The sequence below is a fragment of the Cetorhinus maximus genome, chromosome 11 (assembly GCF_964194155.1).
Source record: "Cetorhinus maximus chromosome 11, sCetMax3.hap1.1, whole genome shotgun sequence".
Taxonomy (NCBI): domain Eukaryota; kingdom Metazoa; phylum Chordata; class Chondrichthyes; order Lamniformes; family Cetorhinidae; genus Cetorhinus; species Cetorhinus maximus.
The window spans coordinates 73886163-73902691 of record NC_135889.1 but is presented as its reverse complement, the minus strand read 5'-3'; the positions used below and the strand labels follow the sequence as shown (position 1 = coordinate 73902691).

Sequence of the window (16529 nt, the reverse complement as noted above, 5' to 3'; positions counted from 1 at the left end):
CTAGAGGAAGTCCTGAAATGATTTTTTAGAAGCTGGAGTGTGCCCAAAGAAGGAAAAATGCACTTGTCAGGCAAATGAAGTCAATTATTTGGGCCACTGGGTAGTTGCCCAAAGGTTACACCCTGTTGAAGAGAAGGTTAAAACAATAAGAGAGGCATCTGCACCTAAGGACACCTCTGAACTTAAATAGTAAATTATTATGGCCGATTTCTACCAAATTTATTAACAGTTTTAGCCCCCTTACATTCACTGCTAAAGAAAACCAGCGTTGGTTTTGGGAGTCACCCCAAGAAGAAGCCTTCATGAAAGTAAAACAGCTCTTGCACTCTTCAAATTTGTTAGTGCATCTTGACTCGACAAAGGAGTTAGTGCTAACTTGTGATGTGTCCCCCTAGGGAGTGGGAGCGGTACTGTCTCAAGATGGATGACAGGCCGATAGGCTATGTATCCCAGACACTTATCACAGCTGAAAAAGGATATTCTCAGATCGAAAAGGAAGGCCTGTTGATTACTTTTGGTGTAAAACAAATTCCACCGATATGTGCATGAGCGACACTTCACGATAGTATCAGACCACAAACCATTTTTGGGTTTGTTTAGCGAAGAAAAGGCTATACCTCCCACAAATACAAAGATGTGCCCTAATTTTAGTGGCATATGAACACACCTTTGTACATAAACCAGGGATTCATATAGCAAATGCTGATACCCTAAGTCACCTTCCTTTGCAAGAGAACAATGACCATGTCCCAATTCCCCAAGAGCTCATGTTAGTGATGAATTTCCTGGATTCCTCACCAGTCTGTGCCAGACAGATAAGAAACTGGACGAATCGTGATCCAGTCCTGTCTCTAGTGAGAGACCAAGTGTTACATGGTTAGTTCCAGGAACCAGAATTTGATGAATTGAAGCCATTTTTCAACCGAAGACATGAGCTGAGCAGTCAAGATGGTATTCTATTATGGGGTGCATGAGTGGTAGTTCCTTCACAACGAGGGAACTGCTCTTAGTAGAGCTGCACATTGTCCATCAAGGAATCTCACGAATGAAGACGAGAGTGTGAAGTTATCTTTGGTGGCCAGGAATGGACGAGGATAGTGAGAAGGTGGTAAAACACTGCAATGTCAACAGCTACAAAAGTCGCTGGTGGCAGTCTCCTTACACCCATGGGAGTGTCCTGGAGACCCTGGGTAAGATTGTACATAGATTATGTTGGTCCTTTCCTTGGAACCATGTTTCTACTGATAATAGATGCTCATTCCAAGTGGTTAGACGTTTGAGGTAAAGTTGCCAATGTTGGGTGCTACTATAGAAAAACTAGGCCAAAGATTCACCATCCATGGATTGCCGGAGGTAATCGTCTCAGATAATGGTACTGCATTTACGAACGCTGAGTTACAACGATTTGTCAGCATCAGTGGTATCAACCACGTGAAGGGTGCACTGTACCACCTGAAATCTAACGGACTGGCGGAAAGGGCAGTACAAACTTTTAAGGCGGGAATGAAAAAGTTAATAGGTGAATCTTTGAAAACTAAACGAGCTCATTTCCGATTTCACTGCAGAACAACCTCATGCTATGACAGGTGCAACACCTGCAGAATTACTGATGAGGTGCCATCTTTGAACAAGACTAAACCTGATACTTCCCAATTTGGAGGGGAAGGTGGAGAAAAGTCAAGGGAACCAAAAAAGCGATTCATAATTTGCATAGTGGTGAGCGACAATTTACTGTTGGAGAAGCAGTATATGTAAAGAATTTTGGTGGAGACCGAAGTGGTTACCTGGTAATGCAAGCTCTCTGACTGGACCATTGTCGTACCACGTGGAAGCGAAGGGCTGGATCACCTGCAAGCATGTGGATCATTTAAGAAAAAGGGAGATACCCCAACAAAATGTGTTCCACCTGTAACCATAGCTGATCCTGTGGTTCCTGTTGCAGTTGCTGAACCAAGGATAAACATGTCCGATGTCTCTGTCAGAGTGGACGACACTGAACCTAACGAGGTACTTGATGTTAATGCGGTCCCAGAGGATGTGGTTCCTGTCAAAGAATTGGAAGTTGTGGAGCTACGACGTTCCACACGGATCAGGAAACCATCTGAAAGACTGAACTTGTAATTTCATAACCTGTGTAAATATTGTAATGTCATGAGATAAATATCCTTGTAAATACAAAATGTACAGAAAGGTTAAAGGGGGAGGTGTGTAGGACTGTAGTTTTAAGAATAATCTGGTGTTGTAAGATCACATGATCTGTGTAAACCAATGAGTAAGCAGCGTGGAGAACCTCTAGGAGAGAGGAGTTCTTTAGTTATTGAGTTTGATGCACACATGCAGTTGCTGCTGTCTTATAAATGAAGTTAACTGTGTCCACCAAGAAATGTTGCCTGGAAGATCAGCTCTATAACACTAAGAGTGTACTCCGTAAAGAAAGAACTTGCATTTATGTAGCATTTTCAGGATGCCCCAATGTGCTTTACAGCTAAAGATTTACTCTTGAACTCTGGGCTTTATTGTAACGTAGGAAATATGTCAGCTAGTTTGCATATAGCAAAATCCCATAAAGGGCAATGAGATGAACTATTTGGTGATATTAGCTGAGGGATAAACTGCCCTGCTCTTCAACTACTGACATGGGATGCTCAACATTCACCTGAGAGGGCAGTTGTGCCATTGAGTTAACATCTCATCTGAAAGGTGGCACCTTCATCAATGTAGCGCTCTCTCTGTACTGCATTGAAATGTCAGCCTGGATTATATGCTCAAGTTTCAGGTCTGCGACTTGAGCCCACACCCTACTGTCCCAGGTGAGAATGCTGCTGCTGGGCTGTGAATGACCCTTTATTGCTTGTGGATGTTTGCAGTCACACTTCTCTATGTTAAATGGGCTGTGCTTCAAAAATAATTCATTGGCTTTGAATTAATTTGAAACATCCTGAGGAAGTGAAAGGTGCCATATAAATGAAAGTTCATTGAACCTTCCTAATTGCTGACTTGAGGGTCATTAATTGAAATTTATTTTTCTCCTGCACTATTGCAATTTCACCAGTTTTTATTCTGTAGAAACAGCAGTTCTGTTTTGGTTTGACAGAAAAATACATATTTTGTGGTAGTTATACAGGAGTGAAGATATTTTCAAGTTCTCTGATGTATGTGTTGATTATATTGTATAACACTACAAAGAAATTCTATCACTGGTAGAGCTGGGGTGGAATCTTGTGGTGGCAACGGGTGTCTGGGCAGCCAGCTGGAGAGTTGGCAAGAACCACACATTGCCTCTTTTTGGGAAGGCCTGCCGCATCTTGTGCCACTCCGGCACTTGAGAGGCCAGTGGAAGGCCTTCCCCCACTGGGGATGACAGTTCTGCCCCTGGGGGTGGCAGTTCTGCCTGTCGAGAGCTGCTGGCCTACTCTATTGAACAAGAGCGCTATAGGAATGTGGTGGCTGCTGCTGGTATGACACCCACCTCAGGCCTTGGATCGAGGAGGGACCCAGGAGCAGGTGAGTGGCAGTTGGGGGTTGCAGAGGAGGGAGATAAGGGGGTTCGGCAGCAAGAACAGGACATGGCTCTAACTGCCCCTCCCCCCACCCACCCCTCCTTTCCAGTAACAGGTCCCTTGAGCGCCTTCGCAGGAGGTAACCCCTGCCCCAGGAGCGCTCAAGGAAACCCTCGCTTTGTTTTTGCTAGTCATGCTCCCCGCTTGGCAAGCCCTACTCACCTCCCCACCACCCCCGCCCTGCCCCGCCCCACCCCGCCCCGCCCAACATTAGTTTAATACCAGCAGCAGCAGTAGGATGAGGACCTTAAGTGAGCATTAGTTGCCCACATAATGGCTTCAATTGGTGATGGGGTGGAAAGGCTGCCCACAGGCCTACCCACCCTTGATTTAATCAGGATGGAGGTGGGAAGGTAGAGGGGTCCCCACCTGTCACCAACCCCCTGCCACCAAACTCGCCATACAGGAGGGCACAAGATTTTGTCCTTAGTCTGTTGTGGGTTGTGGAATCAGGAGCTCCAATCAATAACTTGTGGCTGCAGTGGGTAAATTGAAACTGGCAGAAATTGGCACTTCTGTCTTGAATAGTGAAGTTTTGAAATGACCTAAACACTTTCAGACATGAATTGGAGCTAAATTTGGGGCTCTTTTAGTTTATAATCGTAAAGAATAATCTTAATGTCCAAATGATGCATAGCCTCAGGGGATCTTGAAGTTGGAGAACTGGGAAAGAAATGAAATGGGCAAAACTTGCAAATAAATCAGATCATTTTAGAAAAAGGGGTAACTAATTTTATGGACTTTTTTGTGATCAATTCAAAAGCTCTGCCAAGCATAACCTTGCAGCAGTTGCAGGTAAATTACATTTACTGACATAGAAAACCATGCTGGAGGCCAATAGTAGATGCTTCTTTACTGATACCTGTATCATTACTAAAATAGAATTACCTGGAAAAACTCAGCAGGTCTGGCAGCATCGGCGGAGAAGAAAAGAGTTGACGTTTCGAGTCCAATGACCCTTCCGCAGAACTGAGTAAAGTTAGGAGAGGGGTGAAATATAAGCTGGTTTAAGGTGGGCGGTGGAGGGGGGGAGGGGGAAAGAGAAGTTGGGGGGTGGGGAGGTGGTTGTAGGGACAAGCAAGCAGTGATAGGTTCTGTTGAAGGGTCATTGGACTCGAAACGTCAACTCTTCTCTTCTCCACTGATGCTGCCAGACCTGCTGAGTTTTTCCAGGTAATTCTGTTTTTGTTTTTGTTTCAGCAGTGATAGGAGCAGATAATCAAAAGATGTCACAGATAAAAGGAACAAAGACATGTTAAAGGTGGTGATATTATCTAAGAGAATGTGCTAATTAAGAATGGATGGCAGGACACTCAAGGTACAGCTCAAGTGGGGGTGGGATGGAAAGACTGACAGGGCATTACAGATTTAAAAATAATGGAAATAGGTGGGAAAAGAAAAATCTATATATTATTGGAAAAAACAAAAGGGAGGGGGAAGAAACGGAAAAGGGGTGGGGATAGGGGAGAGAGTTTAAGATCTAAAGTTGTTGAATTCAATATGTTTTTATCCCTGTATCATTACTGCTGCCTTTTCTAGTTATTAACAAAATTTTTCACTGGACTCCCATGGTCTTGAAACAGCCTCACTTCCTTACTCCTGAAACATGTGACGGAATTTAGTTTGGAGATATCCAAATTAGCTTCTTCTCTGCTCCCCTTCCAGGGTTATGACCATCATTCACTAAAATCCATCCAATTGAAATACAAATAATAGTGTCACCAACCTCTAAATTGTCACAGTCTGTTAATATCAGTGCATGACAGAAATAAATGAAAGTAGCCAGGAAAATGCACCCCCCCCCCCCCCCCCCCCCCCCGCGCCCCTTGCCAACCCACCTTTTTTTAAATCATGCACCTGCTTGTCTTGCATTCCAGTGGGGAACGTGTAGGTTGCAGGTTGCCCTGTTACTGCAATCTCTGAAGTTAGTCAAGACTGTTCTCTGGTATTGGAAATCAAGTCCCATGAGGCACAAACTTTTATTCATAGTGGAAACTGGTTTAGGAAAACTTAAGGCCCCTAAGCATTACAGGTTGCACTTTTTCAGAACTCGGCACTGTGTGGCTGTGTTGTTGTGCATCATTCAATTAAATTGTTGACTTTTTAGAACATTTTTACTTTCTCCATCCACATATTACTTTACCTCCTGACTCCCAATCTACAGTTAAAGTTTTGATCTGTAACTCTTTTTTAAGAAAAAAGATTAAGACTGCTGAAATTATTTTTGATTAGCGTTTTGTACGAGAAATGGTTGCCTTGTGTGAAATGAAGTAACAAAGAACCAAATTCAAAATACTAAAACATGATGTTTATTGTTTCTTTTTAAAAATTATTAGGATGAACGCTGAAAGCGTTATTTAGATTAACCTACAAGTATGGTTGTTTTGAAACATTTGGAACGTAAAGGATACAAACTGATAGTTAAAATTGAGTTTTGGTAGATTTTGTGCTAACGCAATACTTAGTTATATTTGCAAGTTGTCATGGGCTTAATTGACTGATTACTTATATTTCTCCAATAGCTGAACTTATTTTTGAATTTTGTTTTTACAGATGAGGAGCTGAAATTAAATGCAGGCTTCTATAAATGTGTGTGTGAAGGGATGTTTTGTGGAGGAGAGGACCAGTGTGTAGGGCAGCAGTGCTTTGCTTCACTGAGCATAAATGATGGTCATCCAGTTTATCAAAAAGGTTGCTTCCAGGTTTACGAACAGAGTAAGCTGACGTGCAAGACTCCACCATCAGCGGACCAGACAGTAGAATGTTGTCACGGCAATTTGTGTAATATGAACATTACAGCTCAATTGCCACCTAAAGGTAAAACTGATTTTTAAATACTGGACCCTGTCAAAAACTGTGATCTACTTACATAATTGCCAACTGTCCATGTTTAGCAGACATGACATTTACAGCCCTAATTCACACTATGCAACAGTGAAGACAAAGTAGGTGTTTATAGAACAAATGCACTGTGGTACATTGTGTGGTGAACTCAATGACTTAACAAAATTGTGTACTTTGCTGCTATTTGCGAATAATACAAATCGAGTCCAAATGCTTAGATTTCATTGTATAAACTTTATCTGGGAGATCAAACCATTGGAGACTATTAGTACTTTTATATCGTTAAATCATGCACAATCTTGTTTTGCATCCTCCTGCACTGTTCTTTGAATATATATGGCACATGGGGATCTTGCCCGCTATTGTTGCACTCTTATCGCTTACTTTAGTTTACAAAAGTTAAAATTCAGTTTTTAAAGAGATCAAAAATGATTACCAGATGTATGGTTTCTAGCTTTATGAGACCGTACACAGTACTGCTCAGGATACCAAGAATAAAGGTCAAGCTTTTTTATCAAACCAAAGTTTTTTTTTACACCTTCTACCACTGTTGTCAGTTTGGTTCATTGTTCAGAGGATCAATATCCACATTGATTCTTCCTCATTTGGTCACTTTCTTCTGCCTCATCATACTTCTAGAGATACAACTTCTGTTTAAACCTCTTCCATTGAGTGCTACCGATCAGTAGTGGGGAAAGTTACTTGATTTCCTCCTACTATTTCTGTCAGTTCTGTGGACCCTGTTCTGATTCCCATTTTTTTAATCATAGCAATTACATTTTTTTTCAGATAATACTTAGGTTTACAGGCCAGGTTCAAATCCATTCAATTATGTGTGTGGTTTAAATGTTTGCAGGGCTTCATGATCTGATTGAATGATCTGTTGATGTTTACAAATCTCAGGATTTATATTTGTATCTAACATTCTAACATCCTAAACTATAGAATTTACAGATTAATACCATTGTCACCTTTTGATTTAATTTTTTTTGTGGATGTTGATGTTTTGCCTTTATTACATTTAAAAAAAATATTTTTCATTAATTTAAGTCAGAGGAGGTTGGAAGGCTGAAGGAGGAGTTACAGATGTGAAGAGGGGTCAGGCCATAAAGGGATTTCAACATGAGGATGAGAAGCCTTGGAGCAGCAGGAGCTAATGCAGCACAGTAAGGGATTTGGTTATTGATTTGGTGTTGTGGATGAGCTGAAGTTTAGAGAGCATGGTGGATAAGAGACAAGTGAGGAGAGCACTACTCTACCTATGTCTAGAGGCGACAAAGATATGGATGAGTGTTGTCAGCAGCGGGAGAACTGAGATCAATCTTACAAGGCAGCCTTGATGATGCAGAGGATGTGGGGTCAAAAGCACAGCTTGGAGTCAAATAGGACACAAAATACAAGCAATCTGGGGCAGCCTGAGGCAGTGGCTGAAGAAGGGGAACAAATGGTAGCAAGGGTGAGAAATTGTGAGGGGCCAACAACAATGACTTTGGCCTTTGCAATGCTTAAATGAATGAAAGTGTCGTTTATTCAAGCCTGGAGGTCAGACCTGCACTCTTGCAACACTAGGCAAAGAGGGACGTCAACACAGATGCTGGGTGTCAACAGCATATACATGGAATCTGAGGCATTGTCTGCAGGTAATGTTTTGAGCTAAGGAATGGCTACATATATTTTTATGTATTAGGTTACCTCTGATGTTCTGGTGCAAATGATTGCTTTTATGTCACAGGCAAAGAAATTTTATATCCTGCTAATTTTTAAAAGATCATTATTGTTGCTGTTAAACTTGTGCATGGGATGGTGTTTTAGGTAATGCTATCTGTGAGAAAATGTCACAACAGAAGCTTCTTAAATATTTGAAGCTACTCTAGTGGTGTTCTGTGCAAACATGTTGGATAGTTACAAAATATTGAAATACACACTTTGTTCCTTAGACTTGGAGGTCTGGCTTTAGCTTTGGCATGGCGCGCTCTCAGTGCTGATGAGTCATGGTCTAGTAAGGGACTTGACTGCTTAATTGTAGTTTTATGACATTGTACCAGGTGAATCTGTAGATGACTCTTCTCTATTCTACTAGTTTGTAAGGTTTCAGACTAGACTTGAGTCCAGCAACAAGATTTGTGGTTTCTTACTACACACTGATTGCTATGGTATGGTGCCCTGTATCAAATGTTGAAGGTCCTGATTCTGGCAACTGAAAGATCTTCACTCTTCTGTTGGCTTTCCAGCTACCCTGTGGTCTCCAGGTAGCTTTAGTATGAATACCAAATATATAAGAGTTAAATTTCTCGTAATCCATAAGCTGAGTGATTTTATAGATAGGTGAGCAATAGGGTCAATCTTTCGTGGTGATATATTATTTTTAAGGAGATAGTCTATTTGTAGACTTGTTCCCTAATTCTCTTGTCTCTTGTAATTTCAATTTTGCTGACTCCAGCAATTTGATAAATGAGGAATAACGGTCAGAGATTATTACCTGCTTATCCAGGTGTTGCAATAAGATGACCAACCTTGTGTAGGTATTGCAATGTGATGAAAACCTGAGACAGTGAAATGTCTAGTTCAATTCACTGGATATGTTACAGAAGGTCAGCTCCTCCTCTTGCACGAAGTTGAGGCAGCTTCCCTAACTTGATGCTTAGGCTTGTGAGAATCTTTCTATTTCTTGATTGAGAAAGTTATTAATATTTGCCTGAAGCTCTAATTTTATTTCAGATGTGTAACTCCTGTTATATGGCCATTTTTCATGAAAGTATCTTCCAAAAATAACATTATAGATTAGTATTTTTCATATCTTATTTATACAATATCTGCAGGTTACCATAGTCACTCTAATCATGAAAATATAAAAATTAAAATATACAGTTCAACAGCAGTGAAAATGCAGAGTAATTGATATGCAGCTGTTATGACACTTATTAATTGGGCCAAATCTCAAGGGAATCTTTATCATTGCTAACTGATATAGCTTTATTCACTCTTCTGCATAATTCTTTAGTAAATCAGTACTGTCATACTGTCATCAGTATTTGTTATCACCATCCTTCATTTTTCTGCTGCCTGTAGTAAAGGTAAAGCAAATAGAAATTCAGATAATTAGGCTTCCCAAATTGGGAGAGCTGTTTCACAGACTAGTTGAGCAACAGCCTGACATAATCACATACTCGGAATCGTACCTTACAGATAATGTTCCCAGACACCATCCCTGGGTCTGTCCTGTCCCACTATCAGAAATTCACTGGATATGTTACAGAAGGTCAGCTCCTCCTCTTGCACGAAGTTGAGGCAGCTTCCCTAACTTGATGCTTAGGCTTTGTGAGAATCTTTCTATTTCTTGATTGAGAAAGTTATTCTCAATACTTGCCTGAAGCTCTAATTTTACTTAAGATGTGTAACTCCTGTTATATGGCCATTTTTCATGAAAGTATCTCCCAAAAATAACATTATAGATCAGTATTTTTCATATCTTATTTATACAATATCAGTAGGTTACCATAGTCACTCTAATCATGAAAATGTAAAAATTAAAATATACAGTTCAACAGCAGTGAAAATGCAGAGTAATTGATATGCAGCTGTTATGACACTTATTATTTGGGCCAAATCTCAAGGGAATCAGTGAAAGAGGTGGCGGCACAGTGGTATACAGTTGGGGGTGGGGGTGGGGGAGTTGCCCTGGGAGTCCTCAACATCGATTGTGGACTCCATCAAGTCTCATGGCATCAGGTCAAACATGGGTAAGGAAACCTCCTGCTGATTACCACGTACTGCCCCCACCTCAGCTGAAGAATCAGTACTCTTCCATGTTGAACACCATTTGGAGGAAGCGCTGAGGGTGGCAAGTGTGCAGAATATACTCTGGGTGGGGGACTTCAATGTCCATCACCAAGACTGGCTCAGTAGCACCACTGCTGACCAAGCTGGCTGAGCCCTAAAGGACATGGCTGATAGTCTGGATGTGCACCAGATGGTGAGGGAACCAACAAGAGGAAAAAACATACTTGACTTCCTCACCAACCTGCCTGCCACAGATGCATCTGTCCATCTGTATCGGTAGGAGTGACCACTGCATATGAAGAAAAAGTCACGTCTTCACATTGAGGATCCCCTCCATTGTGTTGTATGGCACTACCAACTCTCTAAATAGGGTAGACCTAGCAGCTCAAGACTGGGCATCCAGGTGGTGCTGTGGGCCATCAATTGCAGCAGAACTGTTCTCAACCACAATCTGTAACCTCATGGTTCAGCATATCCCCCACACTGCCATTACCACCAAGCCAGGAGATCAACCCTGGCTCAATGAAGAGTGCAGGAGGGCATGCCAGGAGCAGCACCAGATATACTTAAAAATGATGTATCAACCTAGTGAGGCTACAACACAGGACTACTTGTGTGCCAAATAGCATAAGCAGCAATCAACAGACAAAGCTAAACAATTCTGCAACCAATGGATCAGATCTAAGCTCTGCAGTCCTGCCACATCTGGTTGTGAATGCTGGTGGACAATTAAACAACTAACAGAAGGTGCAAGCTCCACAAATATCCTAATCCTTAATGATGGGGAAGCCCAGCATATCAGTGCAAATAATAATGCTGAACCAGTGCAAATAATAATGCTGAACCATTTCCAACAATCTACAGCCAGATGTGCTGAGTGGCCTTCTCTAGAGGTTCCCAGCATCACAAATGCCAGTGTTCAGCCAATTCAGTTCACTCCATGTGATATCAAGAAACAGCTGAAGGCATTAGATAATGCAAAGGCTATGGACCCTGACAATATTCTTGCAATAGTACTGAAGACTTGTGCGCCAGAACTTGCCGTGCCCCTAGCCAAGGTGTTCTAGTACAGCTACAACTCTGGCATCTACCCGGCCCAGGTATGTCCTGTACACAAAAAGCAGGACAAATCCAACCTGGCCTGATACGGCCCCATCAATACACTCTCGATCATCACTAAAGTGATAGAAGATGTCACCAGCAGCGCTATCAAGCGGCACTTGCTTAGCAGTAACCTGCTCACTGATGGTCAGTTTGAGCTCCGTTAGGGTCACTCGGCTCCTGACCTCATTACAGCCTTAGTTCAAGCATGAACAAAAAATTTGAACTCCAGACCTTGACAACAAGGCAGATTTGACTGAGTGTGGCTTCGAGCGGGCTTAGCAAAACTGAAGTCAGTGGGAATTGGGATGGGGGCAGGGAATTCGAAGCTGGTTGGAGTCATATCTAGCACAAAGGGAGATAGTTGTGGTTGTTGGTGGTCAATCATCTCAGTTCCAGAACTGCAGGAGTTCCTCAGGGTAGTGTCCTAGGACCACCCATCTTCAGCTGCTTCATCAATGACCTTCTTTCCATCATAAGATGGATGTTTGCTGATGATTGCACCATATTCAGCACCATTTGTGACTCCTCAGATACTGAAGCAGTCCATGACCAAATGTAGCAAGACATGGACAATAGCTATGCTTGGACTGATAAGTGGCAAGTAATATTTGCGCCATATTTGCCAGACAATGACCATCTCCAACGAGAGAGTATCTAACCATCGCCCTTGATGTTCAATGGCATCACTGAACCCCCTACTGCCAACATCCTGGGGGTTACCATTGACCAGAAACTGAACTGAACTAGCCATATAAATACTGTGGCTACAAGAGCAGGTCAGAAGCTAGGAATTTTGTGGTGAGTAACTCACCTCCTGACTCCCCAAAGCCTGTCTACAAGGCACAAGTCAGGAGTGTGATGGAATACTCCCCACTTGCCTGGATGAGTGCAGCTCCAACACCATCCAGGACAAAGCAGCCTGGCTGATTGGCACCCCATCCACAAACATTCATTTCCTCCACCACTGATGAACAGTATCAGCAGTGTGTATCATCTACAAGATGCACTGCAGGAACTCGCCAGGGCTCCTTAGACAGCATCTTCGAAACCCACGACCACTATCACCTCGAAGGACAAGGGCAGCAGACACATGGGAAGACCACCACCTGCAAGTTCCCCTCCAAGCCACTTGCCATTCCTGACTTTGGAAATGTATTGCCATTCCTTCATTGTCGCTGGGTCAAAATCCTGGAACTCACTTCCTAACAGTGCTGTGGGTGTACCTACACCACACGGACTGCAGCTGTTCAAGAAGGCAGCTCACCACCACCATCTCAAGGGCAATTAGGGATGGGCAATATATGCTGGCCTAGTCAGTGATGCCCACATCCCATGACTGAATAAAAAAACTTTCCTCACAACAAGCCTTAATTGCTATTTTTATTGAAAATTAATGTCATGCAGCTTATGCACCTCCATTTGAACCCCTTACAATAATAGCTTGGGAATTTTGAGATCAGGCCCAGCTTTTTGCGGAATCAGGCCAGCTCAGAGGCCATTTAAAAATGGAAGGTGGGACCCAATTCTAGGACTTCTGTGCCAGCCGCCATCCCCTGCCCCACTCCCCAATTCTCAGTGCTGACAATTTTCACTTGTGCGGGACAAGGGTGCAGGTAGTGAGCCCACATCCTGCACTCCAATCTGGCAGGCTCCATTGCAGAGGTAGGCATCTCATACCACCCAGCAATTTTTGTGGAGTCAGGCCTCTCCATGACTCGTGTTTCACAGCCCCTCAGAGGAGTCGTGAACCATGTTCTGACTTCAGAAACCTTTTGCAAGTTAAGTTCAAAAGGCACTATCAATGGCCATTCCATGCCCATTCACTCAGTATGCAATATGTACAGAACCAGTGAGCCATATGAAATACGGAGGCGAAGAAAACAATCGTTCAGAAATCATTGACAAATTTATAGGATTGTAGGAACAGCACACTTTTTTTTCAATCGGACAGAGCAATTATTGCACTGGAGTGCTGAATTAGTGTGCTTAAGTTGGAGTTTGGTGAGAGAGGGAGTTCGGTGAAGAGGGAGGGAGGTGATCCTTTCATTTTCTACCTATCCTCAGAAAGAAGAGCGGTGGCCTTGGTAAGTGGGACTTGGTAAGTATTTCTTCTATCCCTAATATTCTCTAAACTAGGCAAGTAAAAGTAAAGGGTGTAAATTAAGGGTAAGTCATGGCAGGGCAGCCCGGCCAAGTGGAATGCTCCTCCTGTGCGATGTGGGAAATCGGGGACATTTCCAGTGTTCGGGGCAATCACTTGTGCAGGAAGTGTCTCCAGCTGCAGGTACTCTAAATCTCCGTTTCGGAGCTGGAGTCACTGTGGAGCATCCGCAAGAATGAGATCTTTGTGGATAGCATGTACAGTGAGGTGGTGACACTGTAGGTAAAGAGTGCACAGGCAGAAAGGGAATGGGTGACAGCCAGGCAGAGTAAAAACACTAGGCAGGTAGTGCTGGAGTCCCCTGGGTCCATCTCCCTCTCTAACAGATTTGCTGTTTTGGATACTGCTGGGGGAGATGGTTTCTCAGGGGAATGCAGCTGGTCTGTTGCCTCCCTGGTGCAAGGGTCATGGATGTCACTGAGCAGCTGCAGGACATTCTGAAGGGGGAAGTTGAACAGCCAAAGGTCATGGTCCATATTGGTACCACAACATAGGTAAAAAGAGACATGAAGTCCTGAAAGCAGAATATAGGGAGTTAGGAAATGAATTAAAAAGCAGGACCTCAAAGGTAGTAATCTCAGGATTACTTCCAGTGCCACATGCTAGTGAGATCAGGAATAGAGAATAGACCAGATGAATGTGTGGCTGGAGAGATGGTGTGGGAGGGAGGGATTTAGATTCCTGAGGCATTGGGACCAATTCTGGGGAAGATGGGACCTGTACAAGCTGGATGGGTTGCACCCCAGCAGGACCGGGGCCAATATCCTCACTGGGGTATTTGCTAGTACTGTGGGGAAGGGCTTAAACTCAAATGAAAGGGAGGGTTGGAACCTGAGTGGGGAGATGCAAGAGAGGGAAACAAAGATAGGAATGAAAGGCAGAAAAGTAGAAAGGAAAAGTGGAAGCTGGAGGAAACAAGGTTTAACAGCAAATAGGGCCATAGTACAAAAAAAGTGCAAAAATGTTAAAAAGATAAGTCTAAAGGCACTGTATCTGAATGTACAGAGCATTCGTAATAAGAAAGATGAATTAACAGTGCAAATAGATTAAACGGGTATGATAGGATTACGATTACAGAGACATAGCTGCAGGTTGACCAAGGCTGGGAACTGAATATCCAAGAGTACTCAATATTTAAGGAGGACAGGCAAAAAAGGAAAGGAGGTGGGGTGGCATTGTTAGTTAAGGATGAACTCAGTGCAATAGCGAGAGAGGATATTGGCTTAGAACTTCTAGATGTAGAATCAGTCTGGATGGAGCTAAGAAGCAACGAGGAGCAGAAAGCATTGGTGGGAGTTTGCTATAGGCCTCCAAGCAATAGTGATAAGTTAGGGGGCAACATTAAACAGGAAATTAGAGATGCATGTAACGAGGGTACTACAATAATCATGAGTGACTTCAATCTGCATATAGACTGGGCAAACCAAATTTAGGAATAATACTGTGGCAGATGAATTCTTGGAGTGTGTACGAGATTTTTTCTTAGACCAGTACGTCAAGGGATCAACTAAGGAACAGGCTATCCTAGATTTGGTATTGTGCAATGAGAAGGGGTTAATTAATAATCTTGTTGTGCTGGGTACTTAAGGGAACAGTGATCATAACATGATAGGATTCTTTGTTAGGATGGAAAGTAAAGTAGTCTGATTCGAAATTAGGGTTCTACATCTAAACAAAAGAAACTACGAAGGTATGAGGTGTGAGTTGGCTAAGATAGATTGGGGAACTTCATTAAAAGGCATGGCGGTGGATAGGGAATAGCTAATATTTAAGGAATGAATGTATCCATTGCAACAGTTATACATTCCTTTCTGGTGCAAAAACACAATAGGAAGAGCAGCCCAACCATAGCTAACAAAAGAAATTAAGGGTAGTCTCTAGATCCAAAGTATAAAGTTGCTAGAAAAAGTAGCAAGCCTGAGGATTGGGAGCAGTTTATTTTTCCCTTCTTAATCAATCTCTTGGACTGCCTTTGCTGAATTCTAAAGTATGATAGTAAATGTGCAAGGAATATAAAAGTGGACCGTAAAAGCTTCTATAGGTATGTAAAAAGAAAAAGATTAGTGAAGACAAATGTAGGTCCCTTACAGTCTGAAACAGGAGAATTTATAATAGAGAACAAGGAAATGGCAGAGCAATTACACAACTACTTTAGTTCTGTCTTCACGGAGGAAAACACAAATAATTTCGCAAACATTTTAGGGAACCAAGGGTCTAGTGAGAAGGAGGAATTGAAGGAAATTAGTATTACTAAAAAAATAGTGCTGGAGAAATTAATAGGACTGAAAGGTGATAAATCCCCAGGGCCTGATAATCTACATCCCAGGGTACTAAAGGAGGTGGCCATGGAAATAGTAGATGCATTGGCTGTCATCTTCCAAAACTCTGTAGATTCTGGAATAGATTTAAGAGTGGCAAATGTAACTCCACTATTTAAAAAAGGAGGAAGGGAGAAAACGACGAATTACAGACTGGTTAGCCAAACATCAGTAGTAGGGAAAATGGTAGAGACTATTATAAAGGATGTGATAACAGGATATTTAGAAAAGATCAGTGGGATTAGACAAAGTCAACATGGATTTATGAAATGGAAATCATGTTTGACAAACCTACTGGCGTTTTTTTGAGGACGTAACTAGTAGAATAGATAAGGGAGAACCAGTGGATGTTGTGTATTTGGATTTTCAGAAAGTTTTTGATTAAGTCCCAATAAGAGGTTAGTGTGCAAAGTTAAAGCACATGGAATTGGGGGTAATATATTGGCATGGATTGAGATCTGGCTAGCAGACAGGAAACAGAGTAGAAATTAAATGGGTCTTTTTCAGAGTGGCAGGCAGTAACTAGTGGGAAACCGCAGGGATCAGTGCTTGCGGACCCAGCTATTCACAATACGTATCAATGATATGGATGAGGGCACCATATGTAATATTTCCAAGTTTGCTGACGACACAAAACTTGATGGGAATGTGAGTGGTGAGGAGGATGTTAACAGGCTTCAAGGCGATTTAGACAGGTTGAGTGAGTGGACAAATACATGGCAAATGCAGTATAACATGGGTAAATGTGAAGTTACTAATTCG

General features: G+C 42.4%; 1 protein-coding gene across 9 annotated transcripts in view; it reads left to right on the top strand.

Annotated features, from left to right (window-relative positions):
* Window positions 1–16529, top strand: part of LOC144686683 (activin receptor type-1-like) — a 134086-nt gene that overhangs the window by 77742 nt on the left and 39815 nt on the right. For 6 of the 9 annotated variants that reach the window (XM_078552211.1, XM_078552212.1, XM_078552213.1 and 3 more), the window contains one exon: window positions 6114–6377. The exons of the other annotated variants lie outside the window; for them this stretch is intronic. In XM_078552211.1, the coding sequence (XP_078408337.1) occupies window positions 6114–6377 (264 nt within the window). The remainder of the gene's footprint in view (window positions 1–6113; window positions 6378–16529) is intronic. 9 annotated transcript variants of the gene reach the window in all.